This window comes from Suncus etruscus, chromosome 13 (assembly GCF_024139225.1).
Source record: "Suncus etruscus isolate mSunEtr1 chromosome 13, mSunEtr1.pri.cur, whole genome shotgun sequence".
NCBI classification, from domain to species: domain Eukaryota; kingdom Metazoa; phylum Chordata; class Mammalia; order Eulipotyphla; family Soricidae; genus Suncus; species Suncus etruscus.
Window position 1 is genome coordinate 24956326 of NC_064860.1, and position 24882 is coordinate 24981207.

Below are 24882 nucleotides of genomic sequence, written 5' to 3' on the forward strand. Positions count from 1 at the left end.
GAGCTGATGAGCATGAGGTAGTCTGGCTACGAGGCTGTGACTTCACTTGGAGAAAATAATGTCTCCCCTGTCTGTCAGTGTTTAAAGGGCAAGAGACTCGCTCAGCTAACTGGGTTCAGGTAGGAAGAGTGTCACCCCAGAACCTGTTTTTCCTTGAAGACAGCAGTTCTGTGTCTCAGAGGCATCATCTCCTCTGAGTGAGGAGTAAGGTGTAGGAAGCCCCAGTCATGAAGCCTAGAACAAGGTGGAATGTTTCAGCCCTTTCCAGCATTAGTCACTCTAGAAATCTTTGTTCTCACACCACTGACTTTAGTCTCACATTTGAACTCACCCCTGCAGGCCCTTTGCAGAAGCTGCTGTCAGGTCTCTTGGTGGCCAACCTTTCCTGAAAGCAAGAAGAAAGGGCATGGTGGCTGGTAGCAGGCAGGTGATAGTGTGACTGCCTGGTAGTGAGTCACACAGAGAAAGATGGACACCAGGCCCTACTCCTCATGCACCAACAGATGGCATAAGTCTCAAAAAGCTTGTGTTCATCATGTGGTGACATGGAGGGATAGTCAAGAAAAGAACCATGTCAAAATGTTTCTTGCCGTTGAACTGTGTTTTATTTCGTGCTAGCATACTTGTGAAATTTGTCTTACTCGTAACAGTTCCAAATAAAGATACAATTTGTTATTTGTAAATGTTTTTGATGAAATGTGTACTTAGCTAGTCAAGGTGTGTAGTTGTTGTTGTTGTTGATGTTGTTGTTTGGGCCACTCCCAGCGGCACTCGGGTTACTCCTGGCTATGTGCTCAGAAATCGCTCCTGGCTTGGGGGACCATATGGGTTGCTGGGGAATGAACCTATGTTTGTCCTGGGTCAGCCTCATGCAAGGCAAACGCCCTACCGCTGTGCTACCACTCCGGCTCCATTGTTAAGATGTATTTTAATGGTAAAATAGATTAGATATAATTAAGGAAGATTTTATTTGCTGCCTATTCCTTGTCATTTGGAAATGTTTGCCCTTTGAAGCATGCTGTTTACTCCTAAGGAGGTTAAAAAGCTCCAGTGCCTTTAGAAGAGAAAATGCTTTGAGGGCCAAGACAAAGAAAGAATAATGACAATTCATGTTGCCAACATTAGTGAATCTTCTTTTCAATTGCTGAAGTGTGTGTGCCAAACCCTTCAGTTAAATAAAGTACGCATTAGTAATGAATAATGGTATTCATTATCTACTGACTTTTTATTCATTTTAGTACTTGTTTCCAAAGCAAGAAAGAAAAATTAGCAATTCCTGAATCAAAAGATTTAAAAACATAAGTCTTCAGCATTAGGAAAGCAGACACTCGAATACATAGCAATAGTGTAAGTTGAGTAAATATGACATCTCGTAGATCAGCTTAATGTAGATAATATACACACATTATATATAATATATAATTTTATAGAATTGTTATAATTATACAATATTACATTGTATTGATTACAACAATATAATGTTACTTATATATCAATTATATAACAACATAATTATATAATATAAATATATAATATATTATTACATTATATATAGTACATCGCTGATCATTTGCTCTTCTTTAGATCAATAATTGAATTAGAGCTGGAGAGAGCAAATGATAGGGCATTTGCCTTGCATGCGGCTGACCCAGGATGGACACAAGTTTAATCCCCCACACCTCATATGCTTCCCCAAGCCAGGAGTGATATCTGAGCATAGATTCAGGAGTATCTCCTGAGCATCGCTGGGTATGACCCAAAAACCAAAAAAGACTTTTTGACTTAGTCATGCTAAGGAAATAAAAAGGTTAGATATACAAGTAGACTGGGGTCTCAGCATTCAGGGTTTACTCCTGGCTCTGCATTCAAAAATCGTTCCTGGCAGGCTCGGGGGACCATACAGGATGCCAGGATCGAACCTTGGTCGACCTTGTACAAGACAAATGTCCTACCTGCTGTGCTATCACTCAGGCCTCACTCTAGAAATTCTTTTAAAGAACATTGTGTGATAGCACAATGGTAAAACATTTGCTTGCATGTGGCCAACACAAGATGGACCCTGGTTCAAATCCCGGCATCCTATATGATCCTCTGAGCCTGCCAGGAGTGACTTCTGAGTGCAGAGCTAGGAGTCACTCCTGAACGCCGCCAGGTATGACCCCAAAACAAAATAAACAAATAATTTATAATAACTGTTCAGTAGGAGTAAATTAAATATATTTAATATATATAATATATAAAATATATTTTGGCATACCTATTCCTTATTTGCCATAAATTATCACCATGGAGTTAAAGTTACCAGAGATAGTTTGCTTTCTTTGTTCACAAACATGATTCCTTGACATAGAATATGCCTTACTATGAATCTGTTTACTATTGGCCACCATATTTTAGAATCAAAACATCTTGTTGTAGGGCCCGGAGAGATAGCACAGCGGTGCTTGCCTTGCAAGCAGCAGATCCATAACCTAAGATGGTTGGTTCGAATCCCGGTGTCCCATATGGTCCCCCGTGCCTGCCAGGAGCTATTTCTGAGCAGACAGCCAGGAGTAACCCCTGAGCACCGCCGGGTATGGCCCAAAACCAAAAAAAAAAAACAAAAACCAAAAAACATCTTGCTGTAATAAATGCTAGCCCTAGGTGCTGGAACGGTGGTACAAGCTGTAAGGCATCTGTCTTGCAAGTGCTAGCCTAAGACAGACCGCGGTTCAATCCCCTGGCATCCCATATGGTCCCCCAAGCCAGAAACTATTTCTTTGTTTTTTTTTTTTGTTGTTTTTTTTTTTGGTTTTTTTTTGGTTTTTGGTTTTTTGGGCCACGCCCGGCGGTGCTCAGGGGTTACTCCTGGCTATCTGCTCAGAAATAGCTCCTGGCAGGCACGGGGGACCATATGGGACACCGGGATTCGAACCAACCACCTTTGGTCCTGGATCGGCTGCTTGCAAGGCAAACACCGCTGTGCTATCTCTCTGGGCCCAAGCCAGGAACAATTTCTGAACGCATAGCCAGGAGTAACTCCTGAGCGTCAACAGATGTGGCCCCCCCCCCCAAAAAAAATGCTGGCCCTGATGTTAATATTTTATATACATCATTTTTACAAGATAACATTTAGATTTTTTCTAATTATACAGTTTTTTACAAGATACCATTTAGATTTTTTCTAATTATACAGTATTCTCTAAGTTAAAATGGATTACAGTAAATATCTATTGAGCCTATTGTTACTCTTTATTTTTCAGACATTTTCTTCTGGTAGATGGTGGTGGTATTTACTTATATTCTTATGAAGGGCGCTTCATTTCTTCTCCAAAATTTCCTGGAATGAGAACAGATATTCTGAATGCACAGACAGTGTCTCTTAGTAATGATACCATAGCAATAAAAGATAAAACTGATGAAAAAGGTAAGTGTAGTTTTATAATTTTATGTCACATTGCCATGAAATTTAACAGTGAATTTTTCATGAATTAATGCCTATTTTCTCATCCATAATTATCAACATTTTGGGGGGGGGTCAACACCCAGCAGTGTTCAGGCTCCTGGCTCTGAGCTCAGAAATCACTCCTGGCAGGCTCGGGGGATCATATGGGATGCCGGGAATCGAACGGGGGTGGGGTGGGGGTCTGTTCTGTGTTGGCCACGTGCAAGGCAAATGCCTTACCGCTGTGCTATCTCTCTGGCCTCAAGACAGACCCATAATATCAACTTTTTATGAAAGATTGAAAAGCTCCTGAAGTTGAAATAAAGAACTAAATTATCATACTATATACTCAGTTCTATTGGGATATAGGTAATGTCACATCATTAAAACTTCATGGTCAGTAGATATTTGGGCCGAAGCAATAGCACAGTATAGAGGACATTTGCCTTGCATGCAGCTGACCTTGGTTCATTTTCCAGCATCCCATATGGTCCCCAGCCTGCCAGGAGTAATTTCTGTGTGCACAGCACACAACCCCTGAGTGCCACTGGGTATATTCCAAAAGCCACCCCCACCAAAAAACTACAAAGACTTTTTTTTTTTTAAAAAATAAAAAGGGGGCTGGAGAGATAGCATAGAGGTAAGGCATTTGCCTTTCATTTTGAAGAACGGTGGTTCAAATTCCGGTATCCCATATGGTCCCCTGTGCCTGCCAGGGGCGATTTCTGAGTATAGAGCCAGGAGTAACTCCTGAGTGCTGCCGGGTGTGGACCCCCCCCCCAAAAAAAAAATACTTACTTAAAAAAATAAAAAGAAGTTGGGGCTGGAGTGATTGTGTAGTGGTAGGGCATTTGCCTGGCACGCAGCTGACCCAGGAAAGACCTCAGTTTGATTTCTGGCATCCCATATTGTCTCCCAAGACAGGAGCAATTTCTGAGTGCATAACCAGGAGTATCCCCTGAGAATCACTGGGTGTGGCCCAAAACAAAACAAAATGAAAAAAGGAAGTAGATTTTTTTTTTTCTTTTGACAAGTTAGTAATTTTTTTTTTTTTTTTTTTTGGTTTTTTGGTCACACCTAGCAATGCTCAGGGGGTTACTCCTGGCTCTATGCTAAGAAATCACTCCTGGCAGACTCGGGGGACCAAAAGGGATGCTGGGATTCAAACCACTGTCCTTCTGCATGCAAGGCAAACGCTTTACCTCCATGCTATCTCTCTGGCCCCAAGTTAGTAAATATTGTGCTGTTTTTTTTTTTTTTTTTGGTTTTTGGGTCACACCAGGCAGTGCTCAGGGGTTACTGCTGGCTCTATGCTCAGAAATCGCTCCTGGCAGGCTCAGGGAACAATATGGGACGCCAGGATTCGAACCACTGACCTTCTGCATGAGAGGCAAACACCTTACCTCCATGCTATATCTCCGGCCCCTGTTTTTTGTTTTTCATAGGTATCTCTAAAATAAATTAATAAAAAATTACAATTTAAAGTTTCATATAAAAGCCTTGGGCTGTAGAGGTAGAACAATGGGTAATGGGGCCAGAGCATTAGCATAAGCGGATAGGGCATTTGCCTTGCACGCAACTAAGCCAGGTTGGATCTCTGGCATCCCATATGGTCCCCCACACCTGCCAGGAGTAATTCTTGAGCACCACTGGGTGTGACCCCAAAACAAAAACAACAACAACAACAACAACAACAAAAAATAGAACAGAGAACAGTGGGTGGGCCCGGAGAGATAGTGTTTGCCTTGCAAGCAGCCAATCCAGGACCTCAGGTGGTTGGTTCAAATCCTGGTGTCCCATATGGTCCCCATGCCTGCCAGGAGCTATTTCTGAGCAGACAGCCAGAAGTAACCCCTGAGCACCGCTGGGTGTGGCCCAGAAACCAAAAAACAAAACAAAACAAAACAAAAACAGTGGGTAAGGTGCTTACCTTGTTGGTTATTTTTGTTTTTGTTTTTTGTTTTTTGGGCCACACCCGGCGGTGTTCAGGGGTTACTCCTGGCTGTCTGCTCAGAAATAGCTCCTGGCAGGCACAGGGGAGCATATGGGACACCTGGATTCGAACCAACCACCTTTGGTTCTGGATCGGCTGCTTGCAAGGCAAACACTGCTGTGCTATCTCTCCGGGCCTCAAAATTATCTTTTACTTCCATAAGTTTTGATTGCCAAACAAGATTATCATGTCAGGGGCTCGGAGAGATAGCACAGCGGCGTTTGCCTTGCAAGCAGCCGATCCAGGACCACAGGTGGTTGGTTCGAATCCCAGTGTCGCATATGGTCCCCCGTGCCTGCCAGGAGCTATTTCTGAGCAGACAGCCAGGAGTGACCCCTGAGCACCGCCGGGTGTGGCCCAAAAACCAAAAAAAAAAAAAAAAAAAAAAAAAGAAGAAGAAGAAGAAGAAGAAGAAGAAGAAGAAAGGGCCAGAGAGATAGCATGGAGGTAAGGTGTTTGCCTTGGATGCAGAAAGTCAGTGGTTCGAATCCCAGCATCCCATATGGTCCTCCATGCCTGCCAGGGGCGATTTCTGAGCATAGAGCCAGGAGTAAGCCCTGAGTGTGGGGGTGTGACCCAAAAACAAAACAAAACAAGATTATTATGTAATTTTGTTGTTGTTTTTGAGCCACACCCAGTGACACTCAGGGGTTACTCCTGGCTATGGACTCAAAAGAAGGCCAAGGCTACAATGTTCTAGGGAGTTGTGAGTTACAATTACTTAGGAGCTACAGAGTTAAGAGTTGATGCTAGTTAGAGAGTCTGTGCAAACTTCAGTGGAGGTCACTGGTCCTGCCTCCTTTTGTGTTCCAAGCTATCCCCACGCTGTTTCTGTACATACTTACGTATACAGCCCTTCCCAGCACAGCCCCTGCCTGGATGCTTTCTCCAGTACCACCCAGGATACCCTATGGGGACTCCTATGTCTCATCTTTTGGGTGTGTTATTGCATAGGCATGCTTGAAGAAATCATTGGTCACATGATAGAAGCCAATTTCCTATCTGCTTATCCTCAGAAGTCAGGGAGCTGAAAGTCTCAAGCTTCTAATCACAAACTTGATATTAGAGGTGACCAACTCCCACCTGAAGCTCCATGGGCCCTCAGTATTCAGAACAAAGACAGCCCAGTCACTCAGGGAATCCAAAGGGCTTGGGAGCTCTGCCAAGGAGGAGAGGAGAGGGAAGGGAGGGGAATAAAGAGGAGGAAGGAAGAGAGGTGGGGGGAGGAAGAGAAGGAAAATTCTTTCTGGGTAGGAGATGGCCTGGTGGAGGGGAAGGACCAGGTTGGATTCATCAGGCTACATGGGTCCCTAGTAGGGCCAGGAGTGCCCTTGGAGCATTGTCAGATATGCCTTTCCCCAAAAATATAACTTAGAGAAATTTGATACTGCTCCACAGAGATTCCCTGATCTTCCCATTCACAGTTACCCATGAATTCTAATTCATTAATTTGTGTTTTTCCCCAGTAATCTACCTGTTTGAGACATCCACAGGAAAGCCATTGGGTGATGGCAAACTTCTTTCTCACAAGGTAACAACTCTGTCTCCTGCCAAATGAAGTGAAGCTTTCCACTTTAGAGCAGAGTAAACATGAATTGATTTTTGCTTTTGTTTTGAGGTCACACCCAGTGATACTCGGGGCGTACTCCTGGCTCTGCACTTAAGAATCACTCCTGACCGTGCTCAGTGCTCAGGGGATCACATGGAATGCTTGGGATTGAATCTGGGTCAGCTCCTAGCAAAAGCAAGTGTTTTACCTACTGCACTTCTCTTCAGCCCTAGAAATGAGTTTTGTGTTTAAATCCCTAGCACATTCTACAGAGAATATCTTACCCCAGAATGTTAGAATTGAAGACTAGCTCCGGAACATTCTCTAATCGTGCAAATGAACTCATTTAACACCCCAACTTAGTCTTTTTCTCTAGGCTTTTGACTCTTCTCAATAAAATGTTATGTCTTGAGTCAACTGTCAGTGACTCTAAGTAAATAAAGAAGTTGTGTCTACAAAGTACGCTTAGTAGTTTGAGCCAGGATTGTGTTGAGGTTTTAAGACTGTAGTTAAACTGAGAAAAATATATAGAATTACAGAGAGACCTTGCATCCTGTATTGTTTATTGGTTACTGGTGGTTAGCTTTAAGCAAAAGAGCACATTTTATTGAATTTTCCTTTTAATTAGTGAAATTTTTAGAAACGTTGAGCCTTGTTCATTACTACAAGTAAAATGTTACTCTGTATTTTATGTTCTTTTTTCAAAATTACTGCTTGTAAATTTGAATTATACATTCATAATAATTAAAAAATCAACCAGTTTAAAGATAGCTCAAAAAGCTGAATGTGTGGCGCAAAGTGGTAAGGTGTCTGCCTTGCTAGCGCTAGCCTATGATGGATAGTGGTTCGATCCCTTGTGTCCCATATGGTCCTCCAAACCAGGAGCAATTTCTGAATAGCCAGGAGTAACCCCTGAGCATCACCGTGTGTGTCCCCCAAAAAACAAACAAAAAAGTTGAATGTGTGCTTTACATAACAATTTGATGCTCTTCACTTCTTGTTCCCCTGAACACCAGTAGAAATAACCCCCAAGCAGTACTATATGTGGTTCCCTAGAAGGAACTCCCTCCCCTGCAAAAAACAAAAAGAAAAGAAAAGAAAATATCAGTGAAAAACCTTCCTCAGGGCTAGAGTGATAGCACAGCTGTAGGGTGTTTGCCTTGCATGCAGCCAACCTGGGATGGACTGGGTTCGGTCCCAGGTATCCTATACAGTTCCCCAAGGAGTGCAGAGCTAGGAATAACCCCTGAGCAACATTAGTTGTGACCCAACACCCCCCCCCCCCCCCGAAACAAAAGCTTCATAGTATAGTTTCTTACCAACATACTTCCTTTCCACCAAAAAAAGTAATGTTTTGTTTTTTGTATTTTGTTTTTGAACCATTCCCAGCAGTGCTCAGGGGTTACTCTTGGCTCTCTGCTCAAGGGTCATTCCTGATGGTGCTTGGGGGACCTTGGAGTGCCAGGGTTCAAATTTGGGTCAGCTGTTGCAAGGCAAATGCCCTATCCACTATGCTATTGCTCTGGCCCCCAGTGAATTATTTATTACCTACATGTTATTCTCTCTCTCTCTACAGAGAGTACTATGATATGACTATTCAGTTCCCTTTCCACAGACCTTCCCAGATCAGCACACAAAGTGCTCCTTGACTTATTCTGAACCCACCATCACATGGAACAGGTCATGATTGTCTCTGAACTGATTTTCTTGTGCTGGGATATCACTTTCACCATGTTTTCTGTCTTTTTGTTTTGTTTTGTTTTGTTTTGTTTTGTTTTTCGGGCCACACCTGGTGATACTCAGGGGTTATCCTGGCTATTCAGAAATCTCACACACACACACACACACACACACACACACACACACACACACACACACACGAAATCACTCCTGGTTTGGGGGAACATATGAGACACCAGAGGTTGAACCCAGGTCTGTGCTGGGTCAGGCACATGCAAAACAAATGCCCTACAACTGTACTGTCACTCCAGCCCCTGTTTCCAGTGTTGCTGTTACTATTAGTGATATGTCTTCCTGCACATGCATTAGCATGTCTGGGATATATTCTTGGAGCCATAGGTAAAGGGACAGGAGCAATTGTCATTGTTGTAGTCTAAGTTCTCTCTTGGAATGTCAGTTTATGTCTCCCCATCTCTGTATCTGTCCAGGAAAGCACCTGAGATATCTGTTTCCCTACAATCATTGGATGATGCCCTGATAATCACTTGAAATCAGAGCATGAGGGGGAAGAGAGTTATTACGGTGCATAGGACAATTTAACTTAATTACACAGGAGATTTTCTCTTTGCCTTGTATCACAGAAAAAAATTTAAGTGAATTCTCAAGAATAGTAGAATAGTAGACCCCAAATGAACAGTAGAACCAAATTAGAGCTCAAGATAATCTCTTAGTAAATAAATATTATAGGACTGGGAGATGTTTCTCATGAATAGCAAGTTGCCTGCAAAGGGGTGACCCAGAAGGAAGATGGGGAAAGATCTAGTAGTAGATGTGCATTGAACAGTGTGGAGCCATCTAAAGAGGGGTATGGAGGGGGCTTCCTCATGGTGTGCACATTATTATCCTCTATCCTTGATTCTGAATTTCTTAGAGAGGAAATTCTAGCTGCTAGAGGATATTTTTAAAAATATGTCCATTGGGGCTGGAGAGATAGCATAGTGGTAGGACATTTGCCTTGCAAGTGGCCAACCCAGGACCAACAGTGGTTCGAATCCCGACATCTCATATATTCCCCTGTGCTTGCCAGGAGTGATTTCTGAGCATAGAGCCAGGAGTAACACCTGAACACCGCTGGGAGTGACCAAAACAAACAAACAAAAATATATGTTCATAGGGGCCAGAGAAATAGTACAGCTGGTAGGCCAACCAGGATTCAATCTCCAGCTTCCATATGGTCTCCAGAACCTATCAGGAGTGATGCCTTAAGCTCAGAGCCAGAAGTAAGCTCTGAGCATGACTACATGTGACTCAAAAGACAAAAGGGGACAAACAACAACATAAATTTATATACATATATATATGGCATTAGAAGCAATACTTTTTTATTTGTGAAGAGCTCTTTATTTATATTGAGATATAATGACATGATGGTACATTAGTTTCAGAGGAACAAGATAATGATTTAATACTTGTATATATTGCTAAATAGTCACTGAATAAGTAAACTTAAAATTCATGTCATAGGGGCCGGAGAGGTGGTGCTAGAGGTAAGGCCTTGCTTGCCTTGCAAGCGCTAGACTAGAATGGACCGAAGTTTGATCCCTCAGCGTCCCATATGGTCCCCCAAAGCCAGGGGAAATTTTTGAGCACATAGCCAGGAGTAACCCTTGAGAGTCAAACAGATGTGCCCCCAAAAGCAAAACAACAAAAAATTCATGTCATAGGGGGCCGGAGTGGTGGTACAAAGCGGTAAGGCAGATGCCTTGCACGCACTAGCCTAGGATGGACCACAGTTCGATCCCCCGGCATCCCATATGGTCCCCCAAGCCAGGAGTGATTTCTGAGCACAGAGCCAGGAGTAACCCTTGAGCATCACCAGGTGTGGCCCCCGCAAAAACAAAAATACTAAACAAAATTCATGTCATAGAGTTATAATTTTTTCCTATGGTGAGAACAATGATTATATACTGTAAATGTCAGAGTCCCCAGAAGCATTTTGAAAACTAAGTTATATTTCTTGCAAACCTTAATAGACAAGAAATAAAATAATTTTGGCTTAAAATGCAAATTATGGTACTCTTAGGAAAAGAGAATAGTTTTTTTTTTTTTTTTTTTTTTTTTTTTTTGTTTTTTTTTGTGGTTTTTGGGTCACACCCGGCAGTGCTCAGGGGTTACTCCTGGCTCCATGCTCAGAAATTGCTCCTGGCAGGCACGGGGGACCATATGGGACGCTGGGATTCGAACCGATGACCTCTTGCATGAAAGGCAAACGCCTTACCTCCATGCTATCTCTCCAGCCCCAGGAAAAGAGAATAGTTTTTGGTTTTGTTTTTTAGGCCACATTCTGCTGTGCTCAGGACTTCCTCCTGGCACTGTGCTCAGGGATTGCCCCTGTGGGACTTGGAGGAACATATTACCTTCCAGAGACTGGACCTGGGTTAGTCATAAATAAATAAATAAATAAATAAATAAATAAATAAATAAATAAATAAATAAGGCAACTTATTTGGTATACTATCTATCCAGCCCTGGGAAGAATGTTTTTATAAAAGTTTATTAAGGAGGCTAGAGCAGAAGCAGGAGTAACCCCTAGGTATTGCTGCGTCTGACCCCAGAACAACAACAAAACACATTATGAACTACTAAAATAATCCTGACCCATCAATTTGGGTTAGGGTGCATTTTTTAAAACAGTTTGTTTTGTTTTGTTCATAATTATAGTGTTCATAATTCATAGTGTTCTTAACTCCACACCCCTTCTACAGTATTATGAAAGAACGTTTTTTAGGGAGCCAGAGCAATAGTACAGCAAAGAGGGTGCTTGCCTTGCATGCCACCAACTTGCCTTTGGTTCCAGTACTCCAGATAGCCCCCCAAGCCCCACCAGAAGTGATCCCTGAGCACAGAGCCAGGAATAAGCCTGAGCACAGCTGGATGTGGCCCAAAAACAAAAGGGTTATTTTCTTGTAAAAAAGAAGAAGAAAAAACTGCATTTTAGTGTAATGTCTGAATGATTAGTATATTAATTAGAAGCTTAAAATTATTACCCTTTCATTATAAGTGATGGAAGAATTGATCTTTAAATAAATAAATGTTTATAAGAATTTAAATCTGATATCAAGTACTAATGGATTCTTATTTTTTTAAATTATAGAATGAGATTTTGGAAATTGCTCTGGATCAAAAAGGACTTACCAATGATAGAAAAATTGCTTTCATTGACAAAAATAGAGACCTCTATATTACATCAGTAAAACGATTTGGGAAGGAAGAACAAATTATCAAACTTGGTAAAATAATGTTAATTTAATTCCTTTCAATTTTCTTAGATCTATTCTTTATATTATGCCATATTAAATAGCTTAATTGTTGAAAAAGCTTAGTTATAATTTGATGCACACAATTTATTAACTACTTCACTTAAAATATGTTTTAATTTGATGGGGCCAGAGAGATGTCATGGAGGTGGGGCATTTGCCTTGCATGCAGAAGGACAGCAGTTCGAATCCTGGCATCCCATATGGTTCCCCGAGCCTGCCAGGAGCGATTTCTGAGCTTAGAGCCAGGAGTAATGCCTGAGCGCTACCGGATGTAACCCAAAAACCAAAAAAAATGGTCCAGAGGCCAGAGTGATAGTAAAAGCAGGGCACTTTCCTTGCATATGACCAACCCACCTTTGTTTTTTGTTTTGTTTTTGTTTTTGGGTCACTCCCCTCCCCCCCCCCCCCCCCCCCCCCCCCCCGCAGCGCTAGGCATTACTCTTGGCTCTACGCTCAGAAATGCTCAGGATGCCAGGATTTGAACCGCCTTACCTCCAGGCTATCTCTCTGGCCCCTATTTTTTTTTTTTTTTTTTTGGCTTTTTTGGGCCACACCCATTTGATGCTCAGGGGTTACTCCTGGCTAAGCGCTCAGCAATTGCCCCTGGCTTGTGGGGACCATATGGGACACCGGGGTATCGAACCACGGTCCTTCCTTGGCTAGCGCTTGCAAGGCAGACACCTTACCTCTAGCGCCACCTCACCGGCCCCGGCCCCTATTTTTTTTTAAATGATTTTTTTTGTTTGTTTGTTTGTTTTTTTGTTTTTGGGCCGCACCGGTGACGCTCAGGGTTTACTCCTGGCTATACCGCGGTCCTTCCTTGGCTCGCGCTTGTAAGGCAGACACCTTACCTCTAGCGCCACCTCGCCAGCCCCTTAAATAATATTTTATTTTAACACATTGATTACAAACATGATTGTGGTTGGGTTTCAGTCATATATAAGGACACCCCCCATCACCAATGCAACATTCTCACCAGCAGTGGATAAGAGTTCCTTTCTCTCCACATCCCCGCCAGCACTGCTTGTTCTCATTCTTTGTGATGTGTGCCAATCTCTGTGGTGTGAGGTGGTACCTCATATTTGTTTTGATTTGCATCTCCCTGATGATTAGTGATGTGGAGCATTTTTTCATGTGCCTTTTGGCCATTTGTATTTCTTCTTTTTTAAAGTGTCTGTCCATTTCTTCTCCCCATTTTTTGATGGGATTAGATGTTTTTTTTTTCTTGTAAAGTTCTGTCAGTGCCTTGTATATTTTGGAGATTAGCCCCTTATCTGATGGGTATTGGGTGAATAGTTTCTCCCCAGAACACTGTGGTCACCTGAGCCCTACTAGGAGTGACCCCTGAACATAGACCCAGGAGTAAGCCCTAAGCACAACTGTGCTGCTGTGGCCCCAGAATAGTAAAATCAAAACAACCCCCAAGGAAAAAAACAAATACATAAAATAGTATATGAAGTTTTACTTGTACTTTTTTCATGTTATGATCAGAAAAGTCTTTTCTATCAGAAATTAGATGGCTTCTACATGTCAGCTCATTTAAAGGAAGTTTTTTGGGTTAGTCACTTTAACATTTTTGTCCTTCAGGAACAATGGTGCATACTTTGGCGTGGAGTGATGCATGTAATATTCTCTGTGGACTTCAGGACACTCGATTTACAATATGGTATTACCCCAATACAGTTTATGTGGACAAAGACATTCTGCCTAAAACCCTGTATGAAAAGGATGCGAGGTAAAGAACAGCTTCCTATGAGTTCCCTTGATTATGGTAAATCAGATGAGGAGAGTGTTGTATTTTTGCCTCAAATTTTAATTCTGCAAGGTTATTTGTTTGTTTGTTTGCTTGTTTTGGGGCCCCACCAGGTAGCACTCTGGGGTTACTCCTGGCTCTGCACTCCTGGCAGCTAAGGGACCATATGGGATGCCTGGAATCGAACCAGAGTCCATCTGGAGTTGGCGCGTGCAAGGTAAATGCCCTATCGCTGTGCTATCACTCCAGTCACTATTTTTGAAATAAACAGAAATCCAAGACTTCTAAACTCTACATTTTTATTTTTAAAAATCTATACTGAAGGGCCAGCGGTAAGGCATTTGCCTTGGATGTGGCAACCCAGGATGGATGTGGGTTCAATCCCCGGCATCCCATATGGTCCCCTAAACCAGGAGTGATTTGTTTGTTTTTTGTTGTTGATTTTGGGTCACACCCGGCCGCTCTACCTCTGTGCTATTTGTCCAGCCCCCCAGGAGCAATTTCAGAGTGCAGAGCCAGCAGTAATCCCTGAGCACCACCGGGTGTGGCCCCTCCCCCCCAAAAAACAAAAATCTTTACTGAGTTTGTTTTTAACATTCAATTTCACAATCTAAGCAAAACTAGAGACATCATTAAAAATACTATAATAATGATGACTTAGCTCTTTCACTTTGTCTGAAAAAATAGTTTTGATAGTTTCATTTTGAAAGCTGGATCTAAGTGATTCATTCATTTTGTCTAATTTACCTTAAAATAGATCACTTCAAATGCTTTCAAGAATAGCTCTTGGGGCCGGAGAGATAGCACAGCGGCACTTGCCTTGCAAGCAGCCGATCCAGGACCTAAGGTGGTTAGTTCGAATCCCAGCGTTCCATATGGTCCCCAGTGCAAAAAAAAAAAAAAAAAAAAAAAAAGAATAGCTCTCTAGGTCTGGAGAGATAGCATAGAGGTAAGGCGTTTGCCTTGCATTCAGAAAGATTGTGGTTAAAATCCTGGCATCCCATATGGTCCCCTGAGCCTACCAGGAGCAATATCTGAGTGTAGAGCTAGGAGTAACCCCTGAGCGCTGATGGGTGTGACCCCCCCCCAAAAAAAAAGAATAGCTCTCTAATCTGTAGTGATCTTTGCCACTTCAAACTGTGTGTTTTGCTTTAAGTGTATATTGCAGCTTTGAGTCAAAATGTTTTTTGAGCATATATATATTCAAGAACTAGTTTTGGGGGAGGGACAGGAGGTACATTTTAGAAGGTAGAGGTTTCGGGCCCGGAGACATAGCACAGCGGCGTTTGCCTTGCAAGCAGCCGATCCAGGACCAAAGGTGGTTGGTTCGAATCCCGGTGTCCCATATGGTCTCCCGTGCCTGCCAGGAGCTATTTCTGAGCAGACAGCCAGGAGTAACCCCTGAGCACTGCTGGGTATGGCCCAAAACCCAAAAAAAAAAAAAAAAGGGGGCCGGAGAGATAGCATGGAGGTAAAGCGTTTGCCTTTCATGCAGGAGGTCATCGGTTCGAATCCCGGTGTCCCATATGGTCCCCCGTGCCTGCCAGGAGCAATTTCTGAGCCTGGAGCCAGGAATAACCCCTGAGCACTGCCTGGTATGACCCAAAAACCAAAAAAAAAAAAAAAAAAAAAAAAGAAGGTAGCGGTTTCATCTCTTTGTATAATATAAATTCATACCCTATATTAATTACATAGAGACATTTTTGCTCCAAATGTAAATTGTACCTTGCTCTTTTGTCCACAGTGAATTTAGTAAAAACCCCCACATTGTGAGTTTCATTGGAAATCAGGTTACCATCAGGCGAGCTGATGGCTCTCTCATCCACATCAGTATCCCCCCGTACCCTGCTATTCTACATGAGTACGTGAGCAGCTCCAAGTGGGAGGACGCCGTGAGGCTTTGCCGCTTTGTCAAGGTATTGCTCTGCACCCCTAGCTATGTGTGAGCATGTCTGTGTAGTTCAGACATTTTTGTGCAAAAGGAGAAATGATAAAAGATAAAATTTGAAAATTGCAGATAGGATGGTATCTCTTTCTTTTTTTTTTTTTTTTTTTTTTGGTTTTTGGGCCACACCCTGTGACGCTCAGGGGTTACTCCTGGCTATGCGCTCAGAAGTTGCTACTGGCTTCTTGGGGGACCATATGGGACGCCGGGGGATCGAACCGCGGTCCGTCCTAGGCTAGCGCAGGCAAGGCAGGCACCTTACCTCCAGCGCCACCGCCCGGCCCCCAGGTATCTCTTTCTTACTATGATAATATTAGGTTTATGGGGCCAGAGAGGTAATACAATATAAATATGATTCCCTGAGGACTGTCAGGAGTGCTCTCTCAGAACCAGGAGTCATCCCTAAGCACTGCCAGGTGTGGCCTCCAGAAAGCTTTTTATTAAATTTGATTTCTGGATAGATGTTAGGGTTATGTGTATATGTATGTATGAATTTGTGTATGAGTGGATATTGTACCAGAGACTCAACCCAGGCAAAGCATGTGCTTAGCTCTAAGCTCCATCCTCAACCAACTCTCCCCACCCCATCTGCTTGTAATAAAGTACTATCCATTCACTAAAGAAGGCATGACGTAGGGTCCAAGGAGCAGCTCAGTATTGCAGGTATTGAGAGACAGCAGCACAGTGGGGAGGGTATTTGCCTTGCATGCGACCAGCCCAGGTTCAGTCCCCATAACCCCATATGCCTCCCCTGCCCCCACCACAAGTAATTTCTACGTGCAGAGCCAGGAATAAAACCTGAGCACTACTGGGTGTCTTGCATGTGAAGGGCTCACTTTCTCTCCAGCATCACCTAGTTTCCCAAGCAGAACTGGACAAGAGAGGAGTCTGGAGTAGCCCCTGAGTACCACTGAGCATAGCCCACAAACAAAACATAAGCAAAAATAAGAATCAGAGAGATGGTACAAGGGTAAGGCACATTTTTGATTTTGAACAGGGTTTCTAGTGGGATCAGGGTGCCATATGGGATGCTTGGGATCAAACATGGGTAGATGCATGCAAGACCAGTAACTTATCTGCCATACTATTACTCTGGCCAGGGGTTAGGCACTTGCCTTGCACAGTTTTTGTTGATGATGTTATTTTTTGTTTTTGAGCCACAAGCCATACCCAGCTGTGCTCAGGACTCATTCCTGGCTCTGTGATCCAGGATGGCTCTTGGCAGGGCTTGACGGACCAGATGATACTGGGGATTGAATCCAGGTCTTCATTGTGCAAGGCAAGCACCTTATTTGGTGAATTCTCTCTAGTCCCTAGGTAGGCATTATTTTTCACTTGGGGGCCACATCTGGCAGTGCTCAGGGGTTTTCTCCCTGCAGTGTTGCTTGGGCCCCCTCCTAGTGGTGTTGGGAAACAAACACAGCTTTCTTTGCAGTAAATTCTCTATTTCTTGGGGCCTCTTCCTGCCCTGGAGGATGCTTTTAGGCTCTCCTTCCAGAGATTGTTGGAAACCATCTGCCAGATTAGAACTTTTTTTTTAATTCAGAACTTCACTATTTTTCTGGCACCCATAAGTTATATCCTTTAGCAGCTTATTAAAAAGACTAATGTTTATTATTATTATTATTATTTTTTTTTTTTTTTGGTTTTTGGGCCACACCCAGTGACACTCAGGGGTTACTCCTGGCTATGTGCTCAGAAATCGCTCCTGGCTTAGGGGACCATATGGAATGCTGGGAGATTGAACTGTGGTTCGTCCTAGGCTAGCGCAGGCAAGGCAGACACCTTACCGCTAGCACCACCACTCCAGCCCCTAATGTTTATAACTTTGATTTAGACTAAATTTATATATATATATTTTGTTTTGTTTTGTTTTGGGGCCACACCTGGCGGTGCTCAGGGGTTACTCCTGGCTATCTGCTCAGAAATAGCTCCCGGCAGGCACAGGGGACCATATGGGACACTGGGATTTGAACCAACCACCTTAGGTCCTGGATCGGCTGCTTGGAAAGCAAACACTGCTGTGTTATCTCTCCGGCCCCCATATATACATTTTTGATTTAGAAATAAAAACTTTACAAAAATAAATACAAACAAAATCTTCTGTTATGAGTCCTTGACAAAGAAATCACAATGAAATTTCTATCATATAATTTCTTAAATTGTTCATTTTTTTTCAAGACCATGGTACCAATTATTTTTTTAGTTAAAATATAATTTTGTTCAATTTAAAAATACTGTTTACTTAAAAGTGGTTCAGCCAAGGGGCCAGAGAGATAGCACTGCAGTAGGGCATTTGCCTTGCATGCAGCCAATCCACGACAGACGGTGGTTCGAATCCCGGAATCCCATATAGTTCCCCTGCCCAGCTTGCCAGGAGCAACTTCTGAGTGCAAAGCCAGGAGTAACCCCTGCAATCTGCCAGATGTGACCCAAAAAACAAACAAAAAAAGTGGTTCACCCACATCTGAAGTCATTGTTCTCGTATTTCACTTTAGGAGCAAACAATGTGGGCTTGTCTTGCAGCTATGGCAGTCGCGAATCGTGATATGACTACAGCAGAAGTAGCTTATGCAGCCATTGGTGAGGTGAATAATGAGTCCTTCCCTGTAGAAGTGTGTTTAAGACATGTTTCTTATTCTAATCTGTTATATTTCTACTAAAATCCACTATGAAATTTTTCTGTGTTTTTTTAAAAGATTGATAAAGTTCAATACATTAATTCTATAAAAGATCTTCCATCCAAAGAATCAAAAATGGCCCACATATTAATGTTCAGTGGGAACATGCAAGAGGCTGAAATTGTGCTTCTTCAAGCTGGCCTTGTTTACCAAGCGATCCAGATCAATATTAACCTCTACAACTGGGAAAGGTAATAAGACTAGTTTCATCCATTTCAAAACCTTCAAAACAAGCCTTAATGTATCCTTCTATCTACCCTTAGCCCCTTAATCATCTTCTCTATTGTACTTAATAGTCTAATTTCCCCAAAGGATTTCTCTATACATTTATTCACAGATGTATACTTACTTAAACTTGTATTCAATTAGGCATGTTCTCTAAACCATCTCACATCTCTGACTTGGAATACTAGATGGAGTCACTAACTTTAGCCAACTTGGAAGAGGGTCTAGGGAGTTCTAATATTTTAGATTTGGAATATTTGGAATCAGAGATGATCCAAGAGCCTGGATTTTATGAGGAGGAGGTAAACTGGAGATGTGAATTTCAGTCATCTATAAGTGGGTAAGGTTTGGAGCCAGTGGAAGTAATGTGTATGGTGAAAGATCAAGACCAGGACATTATGTGATGGATGAGGAAGAGAAATGTGTGGAAGATGGAACCTTTTGCTCCATCAGAAGGTGAAATCGAAGGCACACCAGTGATGCAGAGGATGAAGGAGGGACTTGCGGCCAGTGGGACTGGCAGAGACTTGCCTCCATGCTATCATGCCTCCATGACAGAGGCAGTGGCTTGTGAAGTCTGGGATGGCTTCTTAATTTTAGCAAGTCTGAGTAGCCCAAAGAATAAATGGGGCCGGCAGAAGGCTTATTCCTGCTGGCTTGTTTCTGTCTTTCATGTTTGACTCTGAAGTTGCCTTCAGCCAAATGCAGTGGAGCCTTGGTGGGTCAGCTATTCACAGTCACTCTAGGAGCTTGCTGGTAGCTGATTCTCTCAGAAACTGGACTGAAGCGAGGCAGAAATTAGAAGCTTGGATAGGAATATTGTGCTTTATGCAAGCATTGGTAAGAAATGGTTTCTCTACTTCTGTCATTCTGTCAGTTACACACAGTGCTTTTGTTTATTCAAATTATCTTAGAAAATTTGAAGTTATAACTTCTTATGTAACTTGGTTCTATTTAAAAATCAGGGAAGAAACATGGATTCATTCCAGCCCCATAATCTAATGTCACATTTGTTTGGTTGCCAAACAACCATTTTAAAGCTGGAGACATACTGTTCTCATAGCCCTTATATAATTTGAAGTGAATCCCCCTCCTAACAGAGTGAAGGAATAATTTTTTACCCAGAAGATGTTTTTAGAGAACATTTAAAATAGCACTCTGGTTTGAATGTTTACCTTTAGCTATTGCTGTTCAATCAGAGAATGAAATTCAATTTTGTAACAATAATAACTGAAGGTTGGCTAATAGTATCTAGTATCAAGAGGCAGGCTGGCATATCACATCCTGTCCTTTCTGCATAATTAATGATATTAATGATCCAGAACAAAGTATCTCTTTGAGTTTTTGAAATACCCCACCCAGAATAGATAGATGCTCACGTACTTCCCACCGAGAACACGTTGTCTTGTGCCCCCAATAACCCCTCCATGTACACAGTGATAAATAAGGAATGGGGGGCCGGGCGGTGGCGCTGGAGGTAAGGTGCCTGCCTTGCCTGCGCTAGCCTAGGACGGACCATGGTTCGATCCCCCGGCGTCCCATATGGTCCCCCAAGAAGCCAGGAGCAACTTCTGAGCGCATAGCCAGGAGTAACCCCTGAGCGTCAAATGGGTGTGGCCCAAAAACCAAAAATAAATAAATAAATAAATAAATAAGGAATGGGCACTCAGCCTCCTTGGCACCTCTGGGCATCACCAGGTTCCCTTACCTCCACAGAACTGGAGTTATTCTGGGGATGAGCCTGGGTAAACGCAGTGTGAGACATTGTGACTTGCTCTTTTGAGGCTTGGAGAGCTGACTCTGTTCCCTCTCCTCTGGAATCACTTCTCTTCTGGAGGACTCAGGAGAGCATATGGGGTGCTGAAGATCGAACCAAAGTTTGCCATGTCATGAACTGTCACTCCAGCCCCTCTTAGTTGTGTTTATGGGCCACACCCAGCTTAGTGCTCAGGGGACCATTTGGCACCCAGAATCATCAGCTGCAAATTAGTCCCTACCTGGGTGTTGTTTTGGCTTTGTTTTTTTTTTGTTTGTTTGTTTGTTTGTTTTTGTTTGGGGGCCACATCCAGCCATGCTCAGGTTACTCCTGGTAGTGCTTAGGGGATCATATGGGATGCTGAGGATCAAACCCAGGTCAGCTGTATGCAAAGCAAATGCCCTACCCACTATACTATTGCTTCAGCCCCCTACCTATCTATATTTTAAAAGAAACCTTATGGGCCCGGAGTGATAGCACAGTGGTGTTTGCCTTGCAAGCAGCTGATCCAGGACCAAAGGTGGTTGGTTCGAATCCCGGTGTCCCATATGGAGCACTGCCGGGTGTGGCCCAAAAACCAAAAAAAAAAAAAAAAAAGAAACCTTATGTGCTAAACTCAGACTGATGCTATGTTCTACTTGCCTTTTATTAGTATCTGCTTTCTGTCCTTAATACCTTCTCAACTCTGTCAAATTCAAACCTGCATCTGAAGTGATTCAAACATGGCACCTGAGGTTATTTGTTCATTTTTTTTCCTCATGGATCCCTCCACACAGGCATGTTGAATGTCCCTAAAATTCTCCCAGTTTTCTAAGAAATGTAACAGCATCACTTCCCTCCCCAAACTTGCCTGAGAAGGGTGAGGGTTCCCATTTGCCAGGGAGTGTGGGAGTATGACAGGAAGCAGAGAGAACATAGAGGTCAGACTGGGCCAGTTTCCCAGAACAGGCTAAAGAATATTGAAACTTGACTGCTTCAGGCCCCACTGCCTGTCTGAGGCTTGACTGCATCTGCCCCACTGCCTGACTAAGGCAGAAGTGGCCTTGGGTTGCCTACTTCAGAGTTCCTCATTACTAGGGCTGCCTGACTACAGCCCTGTCTAAGGGGAGGCTGGCAGTTAAGAGCAGCTAGAGCTGAGGGGACAGAGGAAAGAAAGGGCCCAGCAAACTTCATATTTATTTTGAAAATTAGAAAATCTTGTGTTCTGCTCACTTCATTTGGTCACTGTTGGTCTTTGCAAAGGGAAATAAGCTAGCACCAGCAACAAAGTTCCTTCATGTTAATAAAACAAAAGATAAGATAAAGTTCCACTTATAGGGACTGGAGAGATAGCACAGCGGTAGGGCTTTTGCCTTGCAAGCGGCCAACCCAGGACCAGTAGTGGTTCGAATCCCGGCATCCCATATGGTCCCCCGTGCCTGCCACGATCAATTTCTGAGCAGAAATCCAGGAGTAACCCCTGAGAACCACTGGGTATGGCCCAAAACCAAAACAATTAAAAAAATTTTTAAAAAAAGTTCTGCATGTAAAGAAATTCATTTAGTAAAGCAAAATGATGATTTCATTTTAAGTCAACAGTAAGGTACATCAGAACTACTGAGAATGAAACAGATTTAATTTGGGAGTAATGAGGAACTCTGATGTAGGCAACCCAGGCCTCTTCTGTCCTCAACCTAATGGCCTATGGTGCTCTTTAAGCTGGGAATACCTGGGTTCTCTCAGGGTGAATTTATTTATTTATTTTGGTTTTTGGGCTACACCCGGAAGCACTCAGGGGTTATTTCTGACTCTGTGCTCAGAAATTGTTCCTAGCAAATTGGGGGGACCATATGAGATGCTGGGATCGAACCTGGATCTGTCCCAGGTCGTCCGTGTGCAAGGCAAATGCCTTACTGCTGTGCTATCACTCCAGCCCCCCAGGGAGAAATTCTTGGGGGATCATATATGGCACCAAGGGTCGAACTAGGGTTAGTCATATTTTAAGCATGTTCTTCTACCACTGTACTAACCTTTCCTGAGACTTTTTTTTTTTTTTTTTGGTTTTTGGGCCACACCCGGCGGTGCTCAGGGGTTACTCCTGGCTGTCTGCTCAGAAATAGCTCCTGGCAGGCACGGGGGACCATATGGGACACCGGGATTCAAACTAACCACCTTAGGTCCTGGATCGGCTGCTTGCAAGGCAAACACCGCTGTGCTATCTCTCCGGGCCCTCCTGAGACATTTTTATACTGAAGACTCATACATTGTGACATACTGGGAGATAGCTCAAAAGCCCTTGCATGTAGAAACCCCAAGTTTGATCTATGACACTATATGACCCCCCTAAACATTAGAGGACTCTACCCCAGCAAACCAAGTCAAGCAAAAAGAGCCACACAATGTAGACCCCCTGTAGGTCATCATTATTCTGGGCTCAAAGGAGAACTAGGTATGGTGATCTCTCAGATTAGAATGCTGATCTGGCCCTGCAGAGTATGTTAAATCAAACCCCTTTCAAGTGTGAGCCACTGGTAGTACATGCAGGGGTCAACATATTAGAGAGCGCTGAAGAAGCTGTGTCTCTCCACTGTCCCCAAATAAACAATGCAAAGAGAGAAGTAATTGGTTAGCTGTTGAATAGATTCATTGTAGACTTAAGAGACAGCAGTGAGCTTGCCAGGCCCCTGAAGTGGGGGCGTTCATTCATTTCAACCACTTCAATCACTTCATCTGCTCACATGGCTTGCTGATTTCTAAGACTTTCTCAATGAGCAATTACTACACTGATGGAAGTAACAGGAGAGGTTCCTGTTTGACCCTCTCACCCCCTACTTTCCACCTGAGAGGCCTGCAGAGGCAGTCCTCATTTCCTGTCTCATTTCTTGTTTTAGAGCACTCGAACTGGCTGTGAAATATAAAACACACGTCGATACAGTTCTTGCTTACCGTCAGAAGTTTTTGGAGACATTCAGCAAACAAGAAACAAATAAACGATATCTCCAGTATGCAGAAGGTGTAAGTAGTTTGCACTATTCTATAATAATTACAATTTTATAATTATGGGGTTTTTTTTGTTTTGTTTTGGTTTTTGGTTTTTGGGTCACACCCGGCGGTGCTCAGGGGTTACTCCTGGCTATCTGCTCAGAAATAGCTCCTGGCAGGCACGGGGGACCATACGGGACACCGGGATTCGAACCAACCACCTTTGGTCCTGGATTGGCTGCTTGCTAGGCAAATGCCGCTGTGCTATCTCTCTGGGCCCTATAATTATGTTTTTTATAACATACATGAGTCATCCTTTGAATAAGACATTTTTTGAATAGTTCATAATTTCTAAAAACATTCCTTTTCTCTTTATGTCATATCTTATTTTGACCACAGAGTTATAAACTAAGTTTTCTGGCTCCTTGGAGGAAAGCATGATCTGGGTCACACCCAATGATATTCAGGAGCAATCCCTGGCTCCCTTCTCAGGAGTGAGTCTTTGGTAGGGCTCAGGGGACCCTTGGTGGTGCTGAGACTGGAATCAGGGCCTGCATCATGCCAACCAAGAGCCTTAACCCCGGCACTATCTTTCTGGCCAACATAGCCGTGCTTTGATGAATACAAGTCTGTTTTTGTAATATTCCATTTATGTTGCAGTTGGGGGCTGCCTTTTTTATTTTATTTTAAAAATATTTTTAAGGTGCCCCGAGCCTGCCAGGAGCAATTTCTGAGGACAGAGCCAGGAGTAACCCCTGAGTGCCAGGGATCGAACCCAGGTGCAAGGCAAACGCCCTACCTCTGTGCTGTTGCTCTGGCCCCTTCTGGTGTGTTTTTTTTTTGGTCATACCCAGCAGTGCTCAGGGATTACTCCTGGCTCTATGCTCAGAAATCGCTCCTGGCAGGCACAGGGAACCACATGGGATGCCGGGATTCGAACCAGTGGCCTTCTACATGAAAGGCAAACGCATTACCTCCATGCTATCTCTCCAGCCCCATCCCTTCTAGTGGTTTTTATGTTCTGAAGCTTTCAGTCTGTAGTCTGGTCCCACCTGAGAGGGTTCAGCTGCTCATATTAGTTGAGTTTAGTCACAGAACTGAACCATGTCTGTCAGTGTGTTGGGGAGACACTAGGCACAGCCCTAGGCTGCTGTGGCTTGGGGGAACTGACTTTAGATGAATGACATATGATGCCTGGATTTGTTCTCCTAAATTCTACATTTCCTCTCTGCCCCTTGGATTACACAGAGCACAGCTGGAGATGGTTCTGTTACTCTGAGAGAGTAGAAAGCCACATTGTACCTCAGGGGTCACCTCACCAGACACACGCCCACAGATCCAGAGACAGACCCTGTGGCTCTCTGTCCCCCCAGAACCTCTGGTCAGTCCAGGACAAAGCACTCAGGAAAACCTGAGCCAAACTGCTGGTGGCCATCTGCCTAGGCCACAGAGACAGAGATCACCTGTGGGCCAGGGTTTCCAGGAAACCATTGCAAGTGCTTGCTCCTGCTCAGGAGGGAAATCAGATTGATTCTAACACTGCAGATCCCAAAGAGTAAGTACAGGATATGGACAGTGAATAACTCCTGTGCACA

General features: G+C 43.4%; 1 protein-coding gene across 1 annotated transcript in view; it reads left to right on the plus strand.

Annotated features, from left to right (window-relative positions):
• IFT80 (intraflagellar transport 80) overlaps positions 1 to 24882 on the plus strand; it is a 75871-nt gene that overhangs the window by 48427 nt on the left and 2562 nt on the right. The window contains exons 10-17 of the mRNA XM_049785528.1: positions 3243 to 3406; positions 6884 to 6948; positions 11801 to 11936; positions 13554 to 13701; positions 15464 to 15635; positions 18163 to 18252; positions 18364 to 18536; positions 23197 to 23320. Coding sequence (XP_049641485.1) covers positions 3243 to 3406; positions 6884 to 6948; positions 11801 to 11936; positions 13554 to 13701; positions 15464 to 15635; positions 18163 to 18252; positions 18364 to 18536; positions 23197 to 23320 — 1072 coding nt within the window. The remainder of the gene's footprint in view (positions 1 to 3242; positions 3407 to 6883; positions 6949 to 11800; positions 11937 to 13553; positions 13702 to 15463; positions 15636 to 18162; positions 18253 to 18363; positions 18537 to 23196; positions 23321 to 24882) is intronic.